The 22,859-nt window shown below is 44.0% G+C and overlaps 3 protein-coding genes and 1 long non-coding RNA gene across 11 annotated transcripts in view; 2 read left to right on the top strand and 2 right to left on the bottom strand.

The window, feature by feature from the left end:
* The window catches only part of 5-ht2a (5-hydroxytryptamine receptor 2A), a 58,713-nt gene extending 48,646 nt beyond the window's left edge, over nt 1-10,067 (top strand). Inside the window, exons 4-7 of one of the 3 annotated variants that reach the window (XM_078196351.1) lie at nt 1,157-1,381; nt 2,742-3,048; nt 7,096-7,296; nt 7,961-10,067. In XM_078196351.1, coding sequence (XP_078052477.1) covers nt 1,157-1,381; nt 2,742-3,048; nt 7,096-7,296; nt 7,961-8,069 — 842 coding nt within the window. In that variant the 3' untranslated portion in view covers nt 8,070-10,067. Of the gene's footprint in view, nt 1-1,156; nt 1,382-2,741; nt 3,049-7,095; nt 7,393-7,960 lie in introns of all 3 variants that reach the window. The other 2 variants (XM_078196349.1, XM_078196352.1) reach the window with 2 other exon arrangements.
* Nucleotides 1,272-2,997, bottom strand: LOC144478465 (uncharacterized). Its single transcript, XR_013495349.1, has 4 exons — nt 2,683-2,997; nt 2,198-2,296; nt 1,738-2,036; nt 1,272-1,545 (listed from the first exon to the last, which is right to left on the bottom strand). It is a non-coding gene; the product is annotated as an uncharacterized LOC144478465 (long non-coding RNA).
* Nucleotides 10,068-11,019: 952 nt separating the features above from the next.
* Nucleotides 11,020-22,859, bottom strand: part of Hnrnp-k (Heterogeneous nuclear ribonucleoprotein K) — a 136,515-nt gene continuing 124,675 nt past the window's right edge. For all 5 annotated transcript variants that reach the window (XM_078196356.1, XM_078196353.1, XM_078196355.1 and 2 more), the window contains 5 exons: nt 15,576-15,704; nt 14,661-15,084; nt 14,254-14,411; nt 13,963-14,132; nt 11,020-12,385 (listed from right to left, as the gene is read on the bottom strand). In XM_078196356.1, coding sequence (XP_078052482.1) covers nt 12,358-12,385; nt 13,963-14,132; nt 14,254-14,411; nt 14,661-15,084; nt 15,576-15,704 — 909 coding nt within the window. In that variant the 3' untranslated portion in view covers nt 11,020-12,357. The remainder of the gene's footprint in view (nt 12,386-13,962; nt 14,133-14,253; nt 14,412-14,660; nt 15,085-15,575; nt 15,705-22,859) is intronic.
* On the top strand, nt 19,406-22,687 carry LOC144478463 (cytochrome b5). 2 transcript variants are annotated; one of them, XM_078196369.1, is made up of 3 exons: nt 19,406-19,511; nt 21,209-21,518; nt 22,394-22,687. In XM_078196369.1, the coding sequence occupies exons 2-3, from the start codon at nt 21,248-21,250 to the stop codon at nt 22,531-22,533; spliced, it is 411 nt and encodes a 136-aa protein (XP_078052495.1). In that variant the 5' UTR covers nt 19,406-19,511; nt 21,209-21,247; the 3' UTR covers nt 22,534-22,687. The 2 variants fall into 2 exon arrangements, with proteins under 2 accessions (XP_078052495.1, XP_078052494.1); XM_078196368.1 differs by lacking the exon at nt 19,406-19,511 and adding an exon at nt 19,596-19,662.

Below are 22,859 nucleotides of genomic sequence, written 5' to 3'. Positions count from 1 at the left end.
GTAATTAAAGCTTGACAGAGTCTAAACGAATTTTATCTACTCACTCTTATGAGTCAGTGCACGCCGATGCATACAATATCACTGCTCGGTAGGTTTAGTGTTAAAATAAGACCGAGTTAAGACCGAACTCGACTTTCCGCATAAAAGTAGAACCGTAGAAGATAGAACGTGCTAGCTACTCTGATCGTGAGTGGCTGTCGACTAAACGAACCTTTCTACGGAATACTTTACACGTAGCCGAAATCGAAGCTAGCAATTCTGTAACAAGGATGTGCCAGGTTGCCAACAACTGTAATACCAGTTATCTTTTGTGAATACTGAGTCGGGCTAACAAATGCGTCACGACTATGTGATACGACTTTGAGAGAAGTTTTTTCTGGGATAAGTTGAAGTCACGTTTTCTTTAGCAAAAATGTTCGCCGCGATTTTATTTAATAAATAAAAATTTAGCTCAATATTAATATTCCCCCAGGCTTACAAAGAATACCCGAGAATTTTACGAAATTGCTGTGACACAGCCTCTGCACCATGCTGCAACGTTATTATCATTTACTGTAATCGTTTCTATACAATCGCAGTCCAAAATCAAATTATTACTTCTGATCGCAATCTCCTCTACAAGCGATTGAATTTTCTTAGAACGATGGCGAACGCTTGCAGCTGACTAACGATCATAAAATAAAACTCGGGAAGATAGTGTCTGGAGAATTTGCGTACGCGAGATCCACAACCCATTAAATTCTACCTCCGGAATCGGAGAAAAGTGTCCGCCGGCTCGTTTCGAACATAATCGATCCTCTTATATCTTCGAACATAATCGATCCTCTTATATCTTCGAACATAATCGATCCCCCTATATCTTCGGACCCTTGATCCTCCTCGACCACGAGCTCCGATGAGATCCGAAGCAGTTCCCTTCGCCGACACAGGGCCGATATCCCTCGAATCGCTTCGATCTACGAGAACTCTTGAATTTTATTCGTTCCCGGGCGTTTCGAGATCCTATCCAGAAAGTCCTCCGGAGCCCCTTTCGATAACCCAACGCCACACGTCTCTTCGTCCCGCGTACCCAAAGCTGATGGACAGGAAGCTGGATACGAGCGATTTACGAGCATGGTGTCCCGGGTCTCAGCAGGATCACCATTTTCTGTTGCAGGATACTGGCCGTTCGGCATGATATGGTGCAACGTGTACGTGACGTGCGACGTGCTCGCGTGCTCCGCGAGCATAATGCACATGTGCTTCATCTCGCTGGGCCGTTATCTGGGCATCCGGAACCCGCTCAGGACGAGGCACACCGCCACCAAGCGGATGGTCGGATTCAAGATCGCGGCGGTCTGGCTTCTCGCCATGTTGGTTTCTAGTTCCATTACAGTGTTAGGTAAACTCTTGTCCTAATCTTCCTTGTTCGAATCCCGCGGCGGATTATGATTCCCGCGCGTCCCATAGTTCTCCGACTAATCGTCTGTTGATCTCCCTGCCATTTCCAGCGCGCGAAAGTATAGAGTAGTAAGTCTAACTAATCTTCTCGGGTGTGACTCTTACCTATAGCAATGAAATTCGATAGGCGATAGATCCGTATCCACAGGATGATCAGCCAATTTTGAAAACAATACTTATATGTTTGTGCAACGAAAACAAAATTGGACGTTACTCGAATTGTTTCGAATAAATATCTATCTATACAATAAGTAACCGAATCAATTCGCCAGGACATTAAACAATTCTTTTATTCACCGTTCCTATGCAGTAGCTCGGGCGCCTTAATTTTGGAACCTGAATCTGCTGTACCACGCTCCTCCGCTCCTGGTAAAATGAGTCCCACAGTAATAGAATTACATGAACTGTAGTAGGTACTTCAATGCTATTATCTCTGCCGCACAGTGTATTCATCCCTGTCTACCTAACTCCCCGGTTTATGTACGCCTGGCACGTGACGTCACGTAGCAGGACCGCATAACGAGAGTTGCTCGACCAATCGTCTCTCCTTGTCGCACGATTGGTCGGTTTTGAATCTTCACCGGCGTTTTCTGTTCCTGATAGCAAAAAGTCGAATTTTGACGAAATTGCACAACCGAGTTGTTGGTGTCGCATGCTGTCGTACAGTCACTGAATTTACTTATATGCTTAAATATTAATAACAAGGGATTAGAATTTTATTCCAATTTTAAACAACAGAATAACATCCATACTTAACTATTTATTACTGGTAGTATCCATTCCGAGTCGGACTCGTCAAAGTGCGGCAAGGGGTTGATTCTGCCACTCGTGGCTTAAAAATTGGCTTCGTTCTCTTCTGTAAATAAGAAAATTGGGAAGGATAACATAAACAGCAACAAAGTCAAGGACCTACTAAAATTTCTGAGAGAAACAGGTTTAATAAACAAAATATGAGGTCTAAAACTAGGAGGTCGCTAATAGCCTTGCCACGTGCATCTATGTACACGTGAAAGAGGGATCTCCAGTCTCGACAGAGTTGCTTCGAAAGAGTTTAACAATCGGGATTGTAACGCACGAAATGCGGAAGGCGCGAACCAATTACCAGCGCCCGAAATATAGAAGTTGATCATTTGCGCAGCGGCAGCGCGTGAAACAATTACAAAGTCTAACCTTAGATATTGGATAGTCCTAGCGCAGCTTACGTAAGCGATCGTAACCAACCGTTCGCGTAATAATTTTCACCTGCGTCACTTGTGTTTCTGTTCGGCCGGCATTCAAATTGCTTTCATTTGATTATTCAGGTATAATCAATTCCTTCAACATCATGCCACGGCCGGGTACGTGCGTGATAAACAATAGAACGTTCTTTGTGTTCGGCTCGCTGATCGCTTTCTACATCCCCATGATCGTGATGGTGGCCACGTACGTTCTGACGGTGCCATTGCTGAAGAAGCAGGCGCGTTTCGTCGCGGAACAACCGGAACGGGACCAATTCCGCCGAGTCGGTGGCAGATACTCGTCGACGAAGACATCGACGACGACGTCCAGCACGGTGCCCCTAGCAACGCGACACGCGTGGAGGATTTCCGGTGGCGCCGGAAGCGACAGGTGACACACAAAGACTAGTCAATGACAAGCGTACTGTCCGCCGCGTAACAGTTCGTTCAACCACTGGCAGCTGGCACCACTGGCGCGCGTGTAACTGAAACTAACCAAAATGCAGATCAAAATTGACAACGATTGCAGCTCCCTGCAATTTGTAAATCTCCATTTACAAATCTCTTAAGTTACAAGCAACACTTTTGTTAAAAAATGTCGTTTTATTAAGCACAGTTTTTCTTTAACGCTTGGGAAATATCTTCTTAGAAAGGAGGACTGGTCATGTGCGGCGGCAATTTTCGGCGCGGGGCCTCGTACAGCGAGAGTGTCACGGCGGACAGAGTGCTCGTACCTAAAGGGTGAAGGCAGATTTTAGTTCTAGTGCGCTTTTAGGGCAATTTTAGACCAGTCAAAGAACTCTTAGACATCCCGACATGCAAGATACATATCACGATGTTTCCTATTGCATTCATGCACGATCGTGTGAAAAAGGTCTAAGGTTGTGAATACAATGATACGTTAGTCGGCCGATCGAAAATCACTTCGAATATTTCATTAACCATTTGACGTACCACTCTATTCACAGTTACAATGCTAATAACCTTTTTGATTTGCATTTCAGAAGAAACATAAATCTATCATTAGTGTCTGCCTACATTTACTTATTTCAATTATTTACTTATCTCGCGTTGAGAGGTTTGTTATCAAGAAAGAAAATTTCTGAGAACAAAATATGAGAACAAAGAAGCAAACTTCTTGCGAAACGTAGATCAGATACAGCGATATTATTAGAGAGCAATGAATTTAAATAGTTGATATATTTCAATAATGTTTCCTATAATTCGTCGTGACATATATCTAATTAAATTATACGTTGTTCAAAGAACACAAACCAATTCGAATTCGCGTAATGACTGCCACATCGTTGCTATTGTGTATAGCCTAAGGCACCAGTTGCGGTGGATGCGTTTTCTGACAAATATGTTCGAACTGCTCGTCGGACATATGCAACAAACAGACGCTTGTTCAAATGACATTTATGCATGATTAATATCCAATGTTTCACAAGCGTGCGATAAATCACAAGCACTTTCTGTAATTATACGTTTAGTCGTGATAAATGGTATCGTCTCCTAAAATGTTCAACGACACTGCCATAAATACCAAATGGAACTGTTGCATACAACGCGTAAGAATTTAAAAATATCTTTTACTTCTTTTATTTTTTTAATTTTCATTTATATTGTTTATCGTTATATCATTATATTATCATTTATATATATAATTATTGAAAAGTAAATGTCGTAAATGAAATGACATTAGCGGACAGAACTTTCTGGTAGATTCCTAATATTTCTTATAATAATATTTCCTAATATTTTTGCTCGCTTCTCATTAGAATCGAACGATCTTGGGGGTAAGGGGGGGTAGAAAAGAGCGGCAGGTTAACAGGTTAATGCGAGGAGAGCAAGCCCGTGTTCGCGGTCGACGACGGGCGAATGCAATTTCGCTACCGCGAGGATTATGCGACCGCAAACGGGGACGTAGGAACGCAATAATGGAATCGAAAATTTCGTTCGTCAGCCGGCGTTCGTTCCCCGTCTAATGACACAGACGGTCCCGCGAAAATTGACACGTAACGTAACGGATTGAATTAAACGGAAACGCGAAAAGGAAATTTTCGTCGTTCGCCACCGGGATTTCGTCGAATTGTATTTTTGTCTGACTGAATTTTCTGTTTATTCGATATCGGGAGGAAAGCGTGCCATCGCAATCGCTCCGATAACTCCGCAAATATTGACTGTCAGAAAAATGTGTGCGGCAGAGCGGGGCGCGAGCTGGCGCGCGCGGATGTAGATTTCTAGTTGCGCCTTTAACGATCCGCCTTTCGAACCGGGAGGGAAGATTTTCGAAACGACGAAATTTGTCCGTTGCGTAGAATAGACGCGCGCGGCGGGAGGGAGCATTTAAATGTTCCGCGCAACAAGCGGAGAATATAAACAGGCTCGTTGTAACGATGCCACGCTCGCCGAAAAACTCGTAAACGAAACTGTTTCCGGGTGCATCGAGCGAGAAGACACGTATCCGTCCCACGGAACAACGGTTTTCCGCATAACAGTATAAACGAGTTACAGTCTAGTTAAATACAAGCGAAATTGGGGTCAGAGTAACAATTTCGTTTAGATTATTTTGCAGGGTGTCTTAAAACTACCAAAATTTTCATCAGCGAAAATGGAATCCGTGGCTTCGTTCGCGAGTTATTAGCGAAAAATTCTGGCTGATAAGATGCGAGTCGACTGATCACGTCTTTCATTGGTCACTGTTTTTCGTTAATTATTTGTTAACGATATGATTCAAGTATCCCCGATTTTTATATTGTTAGACATTTTTCGGACACCCTATGTAGCGTTTATTTTTTTAAAACAATTTCAGATTCGAAACAGTTGTTGCAACAGTTGCAGTAGATTTTGAATAATTCACTTCCCTTTCAACCCCTGGCTTCCTCGTACAACGTATACACGTATCAGGATTTTTGCATAGTTATGTAGTTACAGGCAGACTGGATGTCCAGTTGCATACCTGTCTTGTTCATTCACGATTGCTTGAACACGTTGCGCGGAACGGACACGAGAAGCCGGGCAAAGCCGAACTGCGGCTGAATTTCAGAGGATGCGGAACGGCAAGTCCTGCCGGAAGTACTGCTTCTCGAAACTGTTGTCGAAAGTGGATCAAGCTACTGGCATGCGAGGGGACACGGGCCCCAAAACAAGCAACTACACCCGGAAACCCCTGTTTCGCGTCGCGCCGCGCGACCGCCTTTATACCCCGAGTATATTTCACGATTGGTGCGGACTTTTGTTAGAAATTCTTGTGCCGCAACTCTGGCTGTCATTTAGATTATTTTCGTTCCGTACTTGTGTATCCCCATTAAGTTGCAAATTATAAAACGTTTTACTCTTGGTTACTCGTCACTCTTGGTTTTCAAAATATACCAAGTTTTAAAGCATTCACACATAACACTGTGAACAAAAAGTGAATTTGTTTATAAAATGTAAATTCCTTATCTATTTTTTTTTCCACCTCGCAGCGCAAATAACCACAAGGCTCGACCCACTCTTCAAGGGATCTTCAACCGATTGGATTTCCAATTTACTATATTCGTTTTGATATACGATTTAACCTGTTCGCCGAGTGAAAAATCGATGTTCCTCCAAAACGGAAATAGCTCGCTCGCGAAAATCCCAGGATTTTCATGCAACAGTCACCGCGAGCGAGGTTGGTCTTGCATTAATGCATTGCCGCGGTACACGTGACGAAGGTGGATTAGCCTTCGAGCACGAATGGCTATTTGCGAATGCAAATGAGTGGACCAGTACCAATTCCGGCTTCCGAAATCGTTGAAAACTCTCACGGCCGCAAAATTGCGTTTCGTTAGCGGCTATGTTCTTGCCGAAACATATTACTGTGTTAATGAACTCATTTGATACGTATCAAAGATGACTCGCATCTTTTAGTTGAGAGGAAAGTGGTGTTTACTGTGGTGGTTAAAACTGCCCTAAATTTCCTTTAAATCTTCCCTAAAACTGTCCTAAATATGTCCTAAAGTTGCTCTAAAAGTATTCCAAATGTGCTGTGAATCTTCTTTAATTTAGCTCTAAGTTGCTTCTAAATCTGGCCCAAATATCGTTTAAATCTGTTGTAAATAATTTGTCTCGCCCACTCACCGTTCAATCTTTTTGTCATTGTGTCCGAAGGCAGCACTATACAGCTGCGAATCGTCGGCCAATTAGAGCACAGCGATTCCCTGCATTCTCCGAAGTCAAGAGCCTGTTAGCTCCAGATATGGTTCTTGAATCGAGAGATTGCTGTTGCTGAAACGAACTGCTCGTTGATCGTTTGTTTCGCTTTCTACGTATCCGGACAAATTGGTATAGATACGGGTATATTCGTCTCACGGAAATGCATTCCCATATAGCACCGTCTAACGAACTATTCTTAGCCAGCACAATAGCTTGAACTTTCTAATTTATACAATTGACGGAATTGATTCCGCAGGTTTCTGGCGGGACGAACGAAAGGCAGAATTCTGGCGGCGAACATGGTGGCGACGGAGCAAAAGGCTAGCAAGGTGTTGGGTCTCGTTTTCTTCACGTTCGTCCTGTGCTGGGCGCCTTTCTTTCTCCTAAACATATTTTTCGCGGCGTGCCCGGAGTGCTCGGTGCCCGGCCACGTGGTGGACACGTGTTTATGGTTGGGGTACGTGTCCTCCACCATCAACCCTGTCATTTATACTATCTTCAACAAGACTTTCAGGGCTGCGTTCATCAGGCTGTTGAAATGCAAGTGTTCCAGGTGAGCAGGGAATAATGTACGACGAAGCGTCATCCGTATAGTTTTAACCAATAAACTCGCTCTTACAAGTAGAGAGCCGGCGTTTAGGCGAAACACAAATCGTCTGCCACTGTTGCAGAAAATAGGAGTAACATAAAACTTGCAGGATTTCCTTAATTATTGATGATGAAATTTTACAATGAAATTAGAAATACGCAGAAAATTTTCATGATTATATTATTATTTTCAATGATTATAATTCCCCAATTCGAAATAGTTAAATAACTAAAGTACGCTACGTTAAACTTCAACCATTTCCTTCATATATAATATTATTCCAAAGAAAAACTATTAAACGGCGAACGCCGTGATTTTAGAAATCTGCAGCACACCGCGAACTTGCTCGCTTGATTATGTGTCCTCGGGAAAAGATGCGCCGCGTGCAGTTACCGAGATCATACATCATTCAAGGACGGAACATGTTGGTCGATGGAATAAGGTCGCATTAAAAATTGCGGCACTGTACCATCTTCCCCATAACCCTCGCCTGCTCCCTAATGCGAGTTCATGCAAGGAGAACGTGTTCCAGGTTAGCAAGACCGGAGAGATATCGTTCGGTGACGGAAGGCGGGCGGAACGCCATGAGTCTGTGCACCCCGACCGCCCTTCCCTTGGCCATTAGTCTTCAGGGTACGTAGCCGCTGACACCGACGCTGAACCCGACGACGACTCCGGCATCAGGAAGCTCGCGTCTGACGAAGATGCATCGCGCGACCGGTCCCGTGCACCGCTATGCGCCCTCATCGCGAGCCGTCGTCCTCCAAGAACGAGTCGCCGAATGACAGAACTAACCCGGATGCTAGCGCTTTAACGGTGCCATTTTCGTATTCATCGCGAAGCCCAGTCAGAACTTTTTCCTTTAAAATGTTCGAGATAGTTTCGCGGGACTGTAAATGGAACAGTTCGCGCAGCTTTTGCGATAAACCCGGTGAATTTGTGTTGCGATGCGAGATACGCGGCTTTCGGGCGAATAGTTGCGACGTTGCACAGGTGCCATCGGTGGCCGCGCCCGAACGACTGTATATATACGTACGTAATACGAGCGAGTTGCTTGTAACAATCATTGAAAGCCACTCCGCTACTCCCGCGATCCTCCCTTCTGTGCCCGGAAGTTCGGACCCGTTAGGAGACCAGCTACAAACTGTGTAATCCGCGGAGTGCGAGGGACGTGCATGCGAGAATGAATGGTTTATTCGATAGCGACCTGTCCTCGTGTTGCCCGAATGATTCTCCGTGAATGAAATAACGGAGAATCGGTCTGTACCTATTGTTGAACCAAAGATTAACGATAAGTTCAAGTGTACGTAGAAAGGGTATAAGCAGAAATTGACGAAATAAAACGTAACTTTAATTATTGACCGCTGTTTTCATTCCCACTGCGACGAGAAATTGATGGGTATAACTTTCGAAGAAACACTCGTTTCGCCTTCATTTGTACTAACTTTTATTTGACAAATAAAAAGTATCCATTACAAATAATTGTAAACTGTATATCTTATTATAGTACACACATCGTGATTCGAGCGAGTTTGTCTCTCTCTCTCTCTCTCTCTCCCTCTCGTTCACCCATATACATCTTCATTACTCGTACACTTTCTCACTCTCTTTCTCTCCGTAGTTCGTTCGCGGGTTACAGTCAAAACTTTCTTTCTCCGTGTGGGGGGGTTTTTGTTTTCCATCTCCGCGCTCACAAGCACACATAAACGCACCTAATTTTCTTTTCTCTCACGCACGTTTCGTGTGTGTGTGGGTGTGTTCAGCTGTGTCGGTACACTTCCGTTCACACGTTCCGCGTGTCGATCCTTGTACGAAGGTTCACAAATTATTTCCTTCCGCGGAGCCGACGCCTCTCGAGGCTCTCGCTCTCTACCAAAACGGTACGCCAAACTTTCGCCATTCCCCTCTGTTCGCAACCGGTGACAAGAGAGACCAAGACGGAAACCGAACGCGGAACGCGTCTAGAAGTTGCGAACGAAAACCCACGCGACCGTGGACTGTCATTGGAAATAGGAGGGATGTTGTGGCTTCGTCATTTAAACCTAAGAGAATGCGGGTTCGTTCGAGGAACCGTCAGTTATACCATTGGAGATGCGTAAAAAAATGCCCTTTGTATAGCGTTACCCTGGCAAGGAGGGACTCTGGATCTCTATCTTAAATCGTTTCCTTTTTTTTTCCCTCGTTTTCTTAAACGATACCCTTCGCGACGAGAGTGTGTGTGTGTGTGCGCAGCATCCGGGGATAGAGGAGAGAGAGGTAAGGGGTGCTGCGAGATTTTCTCGGGGCTCGGCGTTCACGTTAACCCGTTAACTGAATGCTGCGTGAACGTAAGGTAGTGGTGAAGGGGTGCGAAAGCGAATTCAACATTGTGTTCGGTATGAAACACATGTAAGTACGGACACGCGCGCGCGTGTGTGTGTGTGTTTTGCGATGCGACTGGACGCGATACAATCTACGTCGAGCGGATAGAAAATTAGTTTTAGGAGACTGCCTGTCGAGCACAGTTGACGAGTTAAGTCGCCTTTCCCGGGTGGATATAGGTACTGGAAAGGAAAGAGGACGAGTTCGTTCGAAGCTTAGGCTCGTGGACTTCTCACGCGGCGTACATACGTTCCGAAAATCCGCGGTTCGGCACGCAATCACTGAAAAGGTACACTCGAATGTCCGACAACTTGGACACAAAAGTCTTCGGAGACGGCGACACGATCGTAAGAATAAAGGGACATAATTATCTTCGTCGCGTCACTCATATTTCGGTGACGTAGTTCTTTCCTTTGAAAATCGAACAATTTACATTGGAGCAAAAAAGAAGAATTCTAGGAGAATACAGAAACGAGTACCGTTTCTGATTTCGGTTTCTAATACTTTCAATATTCTCGATGCACGATTTCGAATCCTTAAGAAATTTCTATGCGTTACTTTGGCAGTCAACGTGTTGAATCATACCGCAATTAATTATATAATAATAAAAACTAATGCGAGCCAAAGCGATGTAATCGCGATAGCTTTGCCGTCACCTTTCTCGATCGATCTTGCCGCTAACCGTCTGCCGTTCGACAGCTCGTCGGGCATCAAGGTGTTCTGTTTCAGACCTTTTAGACCAAGTATTCGATGTTCGATACGTTCAACTCGAGCAACAGCGAACGGGAACGCTGGCGCAACGGTGGAACCAATGGAACTTCTGAAGCAACGGGGTCCTCTTTCGCACCTGTGGCGTTGCTTGTAAAATAGACAGGGACTCTCTGTGGGTTTGGTGGAGCGTCGCGAGAGCGTCCGCTGTTCCTCGAGCTTAACGTTCCAAGTTACTTCTTAAACGTGTACTTAATAACTTTCTATGCACAGTGTCAAACTTCGTTGCAAGTGGTTTCAGTTTCTTTTCTCATTCCTTTCGTTCCATCTGTTACATTTTTGATTCCATCACGCCGCGATTCGTCAACCCGATGGTGATTCCTATATCTTTTGTCTCTTTCACGCTTTCTTATTATAATTCTAGGACACTTAACGATTCTACCGCGCGAAATTATTAAGGAGACGCCTGGTATTAACGCGCGCTCGATATCTATGAATAAAGGGTGTCATTAGTACAAGAGACTTGGGGGAGGGAGTGGAATATAATTAATGCAAAATTATTCTTATTGATAATCGTACAGTAATAATAATATAATAATAATAATAATATAATAATAATCATGATGCAACAGCAGAAACGTGGTACGTGGCGATTAAGGAAAGGGAAAGGATATTTGTTAGTGGTGTCATCGTTCTCCATTCATCTTCATCTTACTCTCTTCAACATCATCTTTTTTTTCTTATCTTTTCGATATTCATCTTTTTATATGTATATACAAAATTCCTTTCGCGTTACTATAATAATCCTATCTCCGTTCATTGTCTTCTTCCTCTCTCGGCGGTCCGTCCCTTCCTTTGATTTAGTCGCAACATTTTCCACTGATTCTTAGCTCATCGGTCTTCAACCTTTTCGCTACGGAAACGAAATGCGCCATGATAGGTTCTCACAGTGTAGCAGAAAACTATTTTTGAAATGTTTCGAGGCAACTCTGCATACCTGTAACGTCGCGCGCAGCCGTATACGAATTACCTTCGTACAAAACAGCGCGCACGGTATGATTATACTCTCGTATATCTTTATATGTATATATGTATAATATATATATATATATTTTTATATATATGTATAATATATATATATATATTTCGGGGAGGTTCAGCCACTTGGAAATGTTCCCGTAGCGAGAGGATGAAGGAAAATAGTAGACAATGATGTGTGCGCTTTAAAAGTCGTCGCTTGGGAGGACCGTCGGTCGTATTCCGACGGTCTCGAGAATCCTCCGATTATAAGGGGGAACAAAAAAAAAGTAAACGCAAGGGGCACGAAATAAAAAGGGGACAAAAATTAGTTATCAAAAGAGTTACGACGCGATACAAAACGATTAAAAAATGGCAGGGCGAAAAAAGAATAAAAGAAACGCTTATGTGGGAACGATGATTTTTTTTTAGGCGTATGAACAATGCCTTTTCTTTGGCCTTTTTTGGACGAGGATCGTCGATTCTCATTAGGGACCGGCGCGAAACCGGTATAATAACGCGCGCGCGCTCGTGCATGTAATCGTGTCCGGATTTTTGTCTCGGTTTATCGACGGGTTCATCGAATCAAATGGAAATTCTAATATCTCCTGGCTGAGTCCGATCTTGACATTTCTTCCTGAGAGAGGCTTTGTTCATTTGGTGACGCGCGAGGAGAGCGCGTCCCCGCTCCTCGACGCGGGTGAAGTCCGTTCGTTATGGTTCCAGTTTCCACTTTTTTTTTGCTTGTTTATTCGCGCGAATATGCTTGCCCGTTTGCGAAGTATCCTTAAAAAAATTACAAACGCATCTTTGGCACCCCCCGAATGCTTCCTTCACCACGTCCTAATAATGGTCTGCATTCTCGTGCACGCTGCAACAAAACACGGAAGACACTTCGTTAGTCATCTGTCTGGTGCTAGTACAAAAAAGCATACAACTAATATTTCTTGCGGCACGCATCTCACATAAGATTCCATTAATATACAATTGTTAGGTGTTCTAAACTAAAACGACAGAACATCAAACGCTTGTTATCGAAAGATTAGTTTGTTAACAGTTCTACTGTGTCAGGTCAACGGATATATTATATCAACAGATATACATGTAAATACGATTAACGACTTTGGTATTAGACTGCGTATGATAATTATCTGTCAGTCGGCACTCGAATTTTATATTTTACAAAATATCGAAAATTTCAACAAAACTACGCGGTTCTGTGAATATTTATACGTCATTAACACATTGCGCTCGTTGAAGAAATAACTTAGCATGTCCGAATTATTCTAACTCCTATATATAATACAAGACAAAACTCCCAAGCTATGCAACGTGACGTCAAGTTCGTTCGCGGTCGCCGAGGATATCGTATCCGCAGAGTTGATGTTAGTTCCAAAAGCAGGTTCTCGGAAGCCGACGATCGCGAATGCCTTCGTAGGATGATTAGTGATTCCTTGTTACATCGAAAGTAGAACAACAAAATCACTAGTCTTCCATACAACGGCACCCGATTAAATCCCACGACTGCGTTGATCTAGCAGATCTTCGCTTCGCTCCCTACAGGATTATCCTCTCTCTCTCTGCAGCTGCGCTCCAACACTGTTCCTCCACCATCGCGCAAGAGGTTTACGCCGCAACGACAGCCTTCTTTTACACCCCCTTTCTTCGTTTGGTTAATGGAATTTGTGTTAATTTCTTCGTGCAAGATGGAGACGACACGATGCGCCGCGAAGCACGCCAAGCGGAATTAGTTGCACTGGTTGCCAAGCACTCGAGGATGATATGTATCGCTTATTACAAGGGTTAATTCGAAGACATCGAAAATGTTATCTGAAGCGGTTTCTTATTGCGCTGAAGACGAATGTACATCCATCATCGATACAGTAGATTACAGCTCAACTTTTGTTCAAAAACACTGATTCAAAGAAGTTGTCAAAGATTATGTTAAGGTAAATGATCTACAACTTTTAGCTTCTACAACTTTTTCATTTCCTTCGAACAATGTCACGTATTACGCCGTACTTAAGAAGTTCGTCATAATGTGCGTGCAATTTAGCATCGCGTAATTTCTGCATTTATTTTACTCGACCGGCGAACAGATTAAGCTTCGTATTATTCCACGCTTGCGACCTCGCCGGTGAGAATCTACTGAAAACGACGAACGCATATTCGAATTTCCATGTTTCGTAAGATATTCCGCGCGCCTATTTGCTTAGAAATACGTTATCTCATCATAAATATTCCAACGTTACTCAACAAGGTAGGATTTAAAAGCAAGAACGAATAATGAAGGCAAGCGAATTATATACATAGAAATAAACGACGGTACTTATACATATGCAGATATTAATAAGTTGGAATAAATGTGCGCAGGTCTTTCTGTTATCGAAGCGTCTTTTGGGCAATGATGTGGAAGTGTAACAGGAATGGAATGCTGCTGATAATTACCTCTGCTGGAGCAGGTACTGGGCCATTTGTATCTGACTGGGTAATCCGGTAATGGTGATGATACGATCGTTGCTACCGGACAACGGCTCGTCTATAGTAATGCCGGCACCGCTGTCCGATCTGATCTTCCGGATTCTGGCGCCTCCCTTGCCAATAATAGCACCGGCGAGCTGGTGACACACAACAAATTACGAATTAATTACGATAACAGTTTTACGCTCTAAAGCAACAATCTTACTAACAACGATATAGCTACGCCATCCATGACAACTTCAAACATCCTTTACTTACGTCTTTAGGAATGGTGACTTGGGTGCTAGTCTTGTTGCCACCCATATTGCCTTGATTTCCTTGATTGTTACCACCCATGGGAGGGCCACTCATTCCAGAATTAGCACCTCCTCCACCCAAACCGTTCGGTGCTCCTCCTTGCATGCCCCAGCCATCGCCTGAACAAAGTACAACAATTACATCAGGGATTAAGGTTGACGAATGGAAAAAGTTTACGGGTTTAATCGAACAAGGGGAAACACATTGAAGAATAGCCGAAGATTTACGGAAACTCTCTCAGTGTGATTTGCTTCTCGATTTGAGTACAGTGCACTAATTGTACTATAAGGTACCTTAGTTTATCATTGTTCAAGTTCAGATTATTTTACATCACAAATTAATGAATCATCTTTTAAAAGTATCCTTACCGTTGTAGTTTCCACCCCCGTACGGCGGTGGGCCGCCTCTGTTCCCTCCGTAGCCTCCTCGACCGCCTTCGTAGCCACCGCCACCGCCGCCTCCACTGCCGCGATTACCTCCAAAGCCGCGGTCAGGTGGTCCGCCAGACATTCCACCACCCCCGCCGCCACCGCCGCGAGGTCCACCTCGAGGTGGCGGCGGAAAACCGCGGTTCATATCGCCCGGTCCTCCGCCACGGTTGTCACGTCTCGGTGGCATGCCTCCGCCACCGCCTCCGCCTCCACCGCCACCGCCACCTCGGCTTCCCGGCCCGCCGAAGCCGCCACCTTTGCCTTGGCCACCCTCGCCGCTGCCATAACCGCCGTAATCGTCGGCATAGTAGTCATCGAAGTTGTGCGGATCGTAGGGATTGTTCACACCCTTCAGGGGGGACTGAAATATAACAATAATAAAGTTAGACCATCGTCGGATGTAAGAACGTTGGTGAGATTATCCGGGAACCGGCTGAAAACTGAGCTAGCCTAAACCTGATTGTTGGAGTAGGATGAGAAAACGGAAGAGGGGACGTAAGGGGAAAGGGTATGCGAGTTTCGCACGATAGGAAGTGGTATGCTATTAAATATGTACGCACGATGTCCTAAAAATTACTTGGAGAAATAGAAGACGTGAAGAATTGAAGGAACAAGATAAGGAAATATGAGGCGCAGAGCAGACGCAATAATGAAAGTCATCATTCGATTCTTGCGACGTAAAAATAATAGGCCAACTGGAAATAAACTACAGTGCACGCGACGGACGATAATTTGTCATGATAATAGAGTATATAGTATAAATTAAAGACACGGTGAGGTTGGTATGTCATCAATCGCGTGACATCGATTTGAATGGAAGACAAGCTTGATAAACAAATTTCGTACACTTACAGTTTTGATAGTTGCTATCAGCTCGCGGATGCACTCGATGCATGTGGTCGGCTTCCCACAGATGCTGATCAACCGATCTGTGCTGTGGGGACAGCAGTGCGAGTAGATCTTGATTCTCGCGCCAGTTTTCTGTAACACAAACAACGATAGTCAAGTTAGATAAATCGTACTTGTAGCGCAGCAGCAATATAAGGCCCTCTTTAGAGGGTGACCAAAATGGACACAGTAACTCACCGCATTTATCGTTAAAAAGTTAAATATATTCAAAGTTACAACTCGGAACGTGTCAGAAACGTAAAAATTTAGTTTAGTATAATTTCATCTACAAACTAGGTGACTTTATTTATATCCCTTAATTTAATTTCGAAGGGCGAAGGCTTTCAAATCGACGACTTAGATTGGTTGCGTCAAAGCCACGAATTCGTGTTCGAAGCAGACAAATGACAAAAACAGGCAAAATACATTTATAACCCGCACGTCTAAGCGACTATTGGCAAAACTTTCTTTCGCTACGAGCACGCCTATTGCAGAACGACTTTCTGCCACGTGTGGCGTGCGTTCGCCTCGTAGTGCGTCGGGTCACCGAGCTTGTTTTATCGGAAGCGCGTCGGAGAACGAGAGACTCGCGAATACCACCCCCACGCGAGCGTGTTAAAAATCGCGGGGTCGGAGGAGGAGGAGTAATTTTCGCGTCTTATCGAGACACCGTGGCGCGGTGATCCGAAGAAAGTGAAACCTCTCGTCGCGTTTCTCGGTTCGATAACTCGCCGCGGAGCAATCGTTGGGCGCCAATGGGCGGATCGCGTGCCACAAGTTGCTTAAACGGCCGAGGCAACCACCCGCGGGGAGATCGCGCCCTCGGGGACAGGGTCGGGTTAAAGGCGGCGAACCTGGCCATTCGGTCACCTTTAATCTCTTCTTTGCCTCCCCCGCCCCCTCCTCCGTCGCAGAGGTCGCGCTGTCCCACCCCTCGTTGATTAGCCGGGCAGCGCGCGTGTTCTCCTGGCTTCGGAGAACGGTCTGAACGGTTCCGGAGCAATTATCGCCCCAGAAGAAAAAATATCGCGAGCCGACGGTGATTAACATTAACGGCTGCTCGAGTTTCCCTTCCTCCGACGTCAACTCGAAACTTCCACTTTTCTTGCTCGACGCGGCCAAGCGAACGTTCTATCGTGTTCTGCTTTTCTTTCGAAATCCGTGGTCTCTTTTTTAACCCTTTCGGACGACGATATTTTCAGTCAGCTATGGTAGCAAATTATTCGAATTTATATATATAATGCAAATATAATTTATATACAGTTATCTAAATTTGTATACAATAAAAATATAATTTATATAATCTATACACCATTATAGACGATTTAATAATAGTCCTACTACTATAAAAATTCACCAATGAACAGGTTAAACATCGGTGGCAAGGGAATAACATTTTCTTCCCCCTTAAACCGGATTATTATAAACGCGAAGTTTCGCAGCCGAAATAAATTGCTAGTTTCGTTGATCGAACATTTATCTAACGGATGATTAATCGAATGCAACTTTATGACGAGATCTACGGTGCCGTTAACTCTTTTTAATCTGAAGCCAGCGCGAGGGTTGATCGACAGAACTTGGAAACAAAGTTGCGTCGCGTGATTTTTGCTTCGGATTAGTGTTATTATTTGCGGCGATAAGGGCGCAGAGATCGTAACCGAGCCGCAAAACAGGGAGCGAAACGGGGAGATGCAAAGATAACGCGTACACCCCTGTTGTTATTAGGGGAGGGGGAGAAGGGGGCTAATGGCACGTTCGATAGCACGTAGCGCACGATCGTTTCGAGTCGAAAAACTTTTCTCGGAAGAAAAAGATAATTAATTTGCTAAAATCCTGTTACACAGGGTCTTCGTTTTCGCGTTTCAATTTTTCAGCAAGCGTTGGCGACGAAAAGCCTATTAATAGGCTACCGGTCGTTAATCTCTTAACACGTTAGATATTTTAGATATTCGAATTAGTTATTCTACAAGCAAAATTGGAGAACTGAAACAAGTTTCAGCGAAGAATTCTGATTCCGATGGAATTTTAATTCAACGGAATAGATTAAACAGTGCCCAGCAGCAATCGAGTTGAAGAATCTTTGGATGAATGGATAGGAAGATGAACAATCCATGGAAGACGCAAAGGAGAGACAGCGAGAGAGAGAGAGAGACAGGGCGAGGTAACTCGTCTTCTCGGCCAACCGGGCTAACTTTCAAGGAGTTAAACTCGATAGAAATCTCGCCGGCTTTAGCGATTCCCAAGATTTTCTCAATCGGATCCTCGGAGGCTTGGCAGACAACGAAGTTACAGGAACTCGATTATAATCGATCGCTGGGGCCCGTTGAAACGACATTGGCGTTCGTCCTGATTCGCTGGGACAACAAAGACCGTCTATAATTTAATCATTAATTAATGAAGCGCCGAAGAATCGGGGAACGAGTGCTTCATCCTAGTACCCGGAAGTTTGGCGAGGCGGGGGCGGAATGTTTGAGTGCCTTCACGGAATAAGGAACTTGTAAATGCAGAAGAGGGATTGATCGGCAAATTTGCTGATTTATTAACGGATACCAGATATCTTCGAGTCACCACTCGAGTGCAAAGGGTTAATAGGACCAGACGATTTTTGTTTTCTCTATTGTCTTCATTCCCTGCCGTTTCTAGACTTAGAAGAATTCAATTTGATTTCGATTCCGAAGAAATTAATAATATTCATATTTCGTAGAACTTGCGTGGAATCTTCGTCACGAGTTTGACTTGTTAAAGTGCAACAGGTTAATACACGTTATCTCTAATTTGAACAAATTTAATATCAACGAGATAATTAGAAACAGTGAAAATATGTTTCCGCGTATATAATATCGTTATTAAAATATAATATCGTTCATAATTCGTATTTGCATTAAATGTTTCGCTTTAATCAAATTCTCCGCGTGATTGGAAATTGATAAACGTACGTCAAAGTTCGCGTCGATCGAACGATATTCACAGTGGCGTCGTCGCGTTTCTTATCAGCGTCGGATCAGCCATAGTTATAAACGAACTAATTTTGCGCGCGATGCTATACCGAATCATCGACAGTAGCCGACGTGTTCGGCATAAAACTAGGAATGTCGTTGTCGGAACTGGTTATATTAACGAACAGCCCGCGTTCCTGTTCGCAGGAGTCTCGAGTTGTTGCGACCGGTTAAATGATTTGTGGGTTGGAAAACGTCGCCGGAAGTAGTTCAGCGTTTCAGTAATGATGTTGTTAAAGTGGGTTAACGGATTGGGAAACGGATACGCCGCGATATCAGCGTACGTTCGCGTTTAGCCGGATCACCGGACTCGACGTTGAATTAATGAAGAATCGAGTTCATTTAAACAGGGAAAAATAAGGGAGGAGAAGGGGGGGGGAGGAGCGAGAGAGGTGGCGCGTCGTCGAGTCGACGAAGTGTATCGCGCCGTTGCTCGGCAAACTCGATGCTTAATAAGCGGCGCTCATTAACCAAAGGAAAAAAAAACCCTCTCGCGGTTTTATCCGATGGCGCGCGCCGTAGGGCGACACAGATAATTGCCCGATTTTTGTCACTTTTCGGCCCTGTCCCCGGAGATCTCTCACGGCGGGCCGAACAAAACGTGTACCAACAACCGGGTGCCCACCGATGTTGACAAATTGAATTCGGTGCGACGATAGTTTAATCAAGGATTCATTGATCGACGAACGCAGTTCCATTCTGTGCAAATGACCGCGCGGTGCTGCCCGTGCACCGCGCACAGAAATTTCCATCGAATGATTATTCAGAGACGACCGAATAAATCCAAGGGCCCGAAAGCGGAAAAGCGGCGATCGGTTCGTTTCAGTACGACGAGTGTCGCGATCGGTTGCACGCCTCGAGAGCCGTTATCAAACGGGGAACAACTACTCGCGTGAAAATCCAGGTGAGCTTACGCAAGTTAGATTTATCGAACGTCAGCGTGACTTGGCTACATTGTTCCCTAGCTCGTTGCGAGAAGATGCGCTGAATACGACGAAACTGCTCTAGAGAGATACAATACCAGGGAAAAAATTCAGACGAAAAGAAAGAAATTGGTAAAATTTGGATAAAATCTTTTTGGTTGTTTCATGTAGTATTTTTTAGTCGCGCATAATAAAACACCTGGAAAAAGTAAAAGAAAAGCATCTATAAGTTTCTAAAACGAAATCAAGTAAATAAATTACAGTTGTATATGCGTATAATTGAAATTAATATTTGTCGTCTTCAATTTACGATCGCTAATTAATAAATAATAAATCAGAACAGGCAGGATTAAATATCTCTTCGTCTGCATTTCGAAAAGTTTTGACTTCATTGGAATCAAATCATTATTACTCGTGCAATCGACTAGAACTTTTTGGATGAAATTTCTTGAGAATGGAACTAATTTTATCGTACGTATCGGCTTGCATATTTTTATTAACGATTTTTAAGATCTCTTGTATATCGGGAGCAACATAGGAATCCATGACCGTTGGAAACTCCCCGCTGCGGGAAATAGTACGCGTCACGATGACACGGCGCTATTTCGAATTAGATGGAATATTATCTGAGTAAAGCAATCCCGCGATATCTCGCGCCATTTCAGAGATTAGAAAAGAAAGTGTCACGGAGAATTTGTTCCGACGATTGTCTTAAGCTGCGTCATGCAGCCAAGAAATGTATCAATCCCGATCAAGATGCAGAAAATATTAAAGATGCACGAGTGGGACGAGACACGTGTCACATGCACTGAGAACCTGTAAAATCCGTTTTTAATACAGGTGCCTGTCTCCCAGTGTTTTATAGAACAAAACGTCTCTGCATCGCGTTTATTAACCCTTTGCACTCGAAGCCATTTTAACTGTAAATGTGATATAATTTTCCTGATCTATAGTATTTCTATATTATACAACAAGAGGTCTTCATAGAGGTTACAATAGTTAACAATAATATTATGTTGAGAAGAAATATAGCATAGAATATTATACTTAGAAGAAATATAAATATTCAATTTTACTCTTTGTAAAAAAGTCCAACGTTAAACAATAATAATAACAAACGTAAAACGTGAAATAATCGAATAGCAACATATTTCTCGTGTCAATAACGAGCCGCGCAACGTTCTTGCACGATTACTACGCAAAAAAATGTTCAGTCTGTAAGTTTGCTTAGGTGCTCCATCATCGCGTACAAACTCGTCACCGAGTACGTGAACGCGCGCGCGAATTAACATAGAGACCTTCGCTAGAAGTCGAAGGAGATCTAGCGGAGATCTCGTGAAATCGGCTTTCACGAATTGCAAAAAGAAAGAGTTAGACATAGGCGTAGGAACGATGGCCCCGACAGAGTCGTTTCTCTTCTTCCGGTGTCAGATGTCCCTGTTTTCCCTTTCAAAGCACGGGTCGCAATGTTATCGCGATCGAGGCCCGAATACAAATACCATGAGATCTAAGCTTTCCATAAAGGATCTAAACGTTTCCACGATCGATCGATCTAGCGTTTCCATGATGGATCCTAGCGTTTCCATGATGGATCCCAGCGTCTAACGCGACAGCCCTCGGCCGGTTTCCGCGGATCGACGAACCGGTTCCAAATCGCTGTTAATTTTCGTCGTTGCAGATCTACGACACGCCTAACGGGACAGCGGCAGAAAGAAAGATGTCGCGAGTGTTCACGCCGTCCGAAGTGGCTGCGCACAACAACGAGAACGATCTATGGTTCGTGTACAAGGACGGTGTTTACGACATCACGAAATTCCTGAAGGAACACCCGGGTGGCGAGGAAATACTGATCGAGCTGAGCGGACGGGATGGGACCAAGTGCTTCGACGACATCGGGCACACCAGCGAGGCGGTGCAGCTGCGGGAGGGCTACAAAATTGGCGTCCTGGCGGAACCTTTTCCCGCTGAACCGGTCGCCGCCTCTCGCGGTATGAAAGTTTAGAGAATATCCTCCGGTGTGTTTCACCCTCGAATCGCCGCAACGTTTTTCACCTAGCTGCCGTAGGCTCTATCAACGTCCCACCCTCGCCGCCGGTTAACCCCAGTTTTGTCGACTGCTCGTAACAGTTCGCGTAAACACGTGTCTCGCGAAAGTGGACCGTTCTAATCGGCAGATGAAATTGTCATTGAAATTGATCGCGCCTAGTTCTGTGACATAACGAACAACCTTGAACCGTTTTTGCGAGCGAACAATGAAATATCGATGATACTATGAATTACTTATATTTCGTTAATAAATGAATCTTTCTATCTTGTGCACTGGAGTAGTGGAGCCAGGTGGAGGGATCGGTAATAACATATAAATAGAGTAAAGCTTATTAACTTTTTCATTCACGTATTTTATTCAGTTTCGAATATCTGGACAATCTAGATACCAGTAATTCTTTCATTCTTTTATTTTACTCATGTATGAACGAAAAAATGCAATACCTGGCATTCGATAAACGTAACGTTAATTATAAGTTTCTTCGCTCAAAGATAAACAGAATAACAGAGTAACAAAATTATTGACAGCTAGACCTTTAAGATACTCGAGACGTTCCAGATATTCCAAAATAAACGAAACGAAAGAATAAGAGAATGATCGATGTATTATTCAGATATTCGAAATCTCGATAAAATACAAGAATGAAATGTTTTATTCGATAAATATAAGACCGATCGTGCTCGAAGGCAAATCAAAGCACAGCGATCGATCATCCTGCAGTAACCGGTTCCGCTGCTCCAGCCAACTTTCAAGTTTAACCGGGTGCAAACGTTTCTCGCGATTCTCATAATTACGAAACTAATTTCTGTGACCCAGGCGAGGAAAGCGCAACGATAGACGACGACGACTGGGAATACACGCCGCCGAAGAAAGAAGGGTCCTCCACACTTGCGCTGTTCGCCGCGGCCGGCATTGCCATCTACGGCATCCTACTTTATTACTTCTTGTTCACGTAAAAGCCGGGATACATTTCTCGATTCGAACTGTGCGCGAAGTTGAACGACAGGGGAACGAGAGGCAGCCATCATGACTAGTAAAATTCTAATTTATGTCGAGATACAGTATTACTTGTATGCGATTATATGAAATAAAAAACGAGGGTAGAACACGCGTCGATTTTTCGGATGATTAAATGATAAATCGATCGACCGAACATCTGCGCAGGCGTTGTTCGTTTTGGTTAATCTTTGATCAGCGGGCCCGTGTATAAAAAAATATATCGTTCGACACTGTCAGATGGAATTAAAACTGGCATGTGCGTTCGATATTACGATTACAACGT

This window comes from Augochlora pura, chromosome 2 (genome assembly GCF_028453695.1).
Source record: "Augochlora pura isolate Apur16 chromosome 2, APUR_v2.2.1, whole genome shotgun sequence".
NCBI lineage: Eukaryota > Metazoa > Arthropoda > Insecta > Hymenoptera > Halictidae > Augochlora > Augochlora pura.
Note: the sequence above shows the minus strand (reverse complement) of the source record. Positions and strands in the feature narration are given on the sequence as shown.

Excerpts from the sequence above, each read along its gene's own strand:
- LOC144478463 (XM_078196369.1), top strand. The coding sequence starts at position 21,248 with ATGTCGCGAGTGTTCACGCCGTCCGAAGTGGCTGCGCACAACAACGAG. Across the intron at positions 21,519-22,393 it reads ACCGGTCGCCGCCTCTCGCG|GCGAGGAAAGCGCAACGATA; the intron begins GTATGAAAGTTT and ends TCTGTGACCCAG.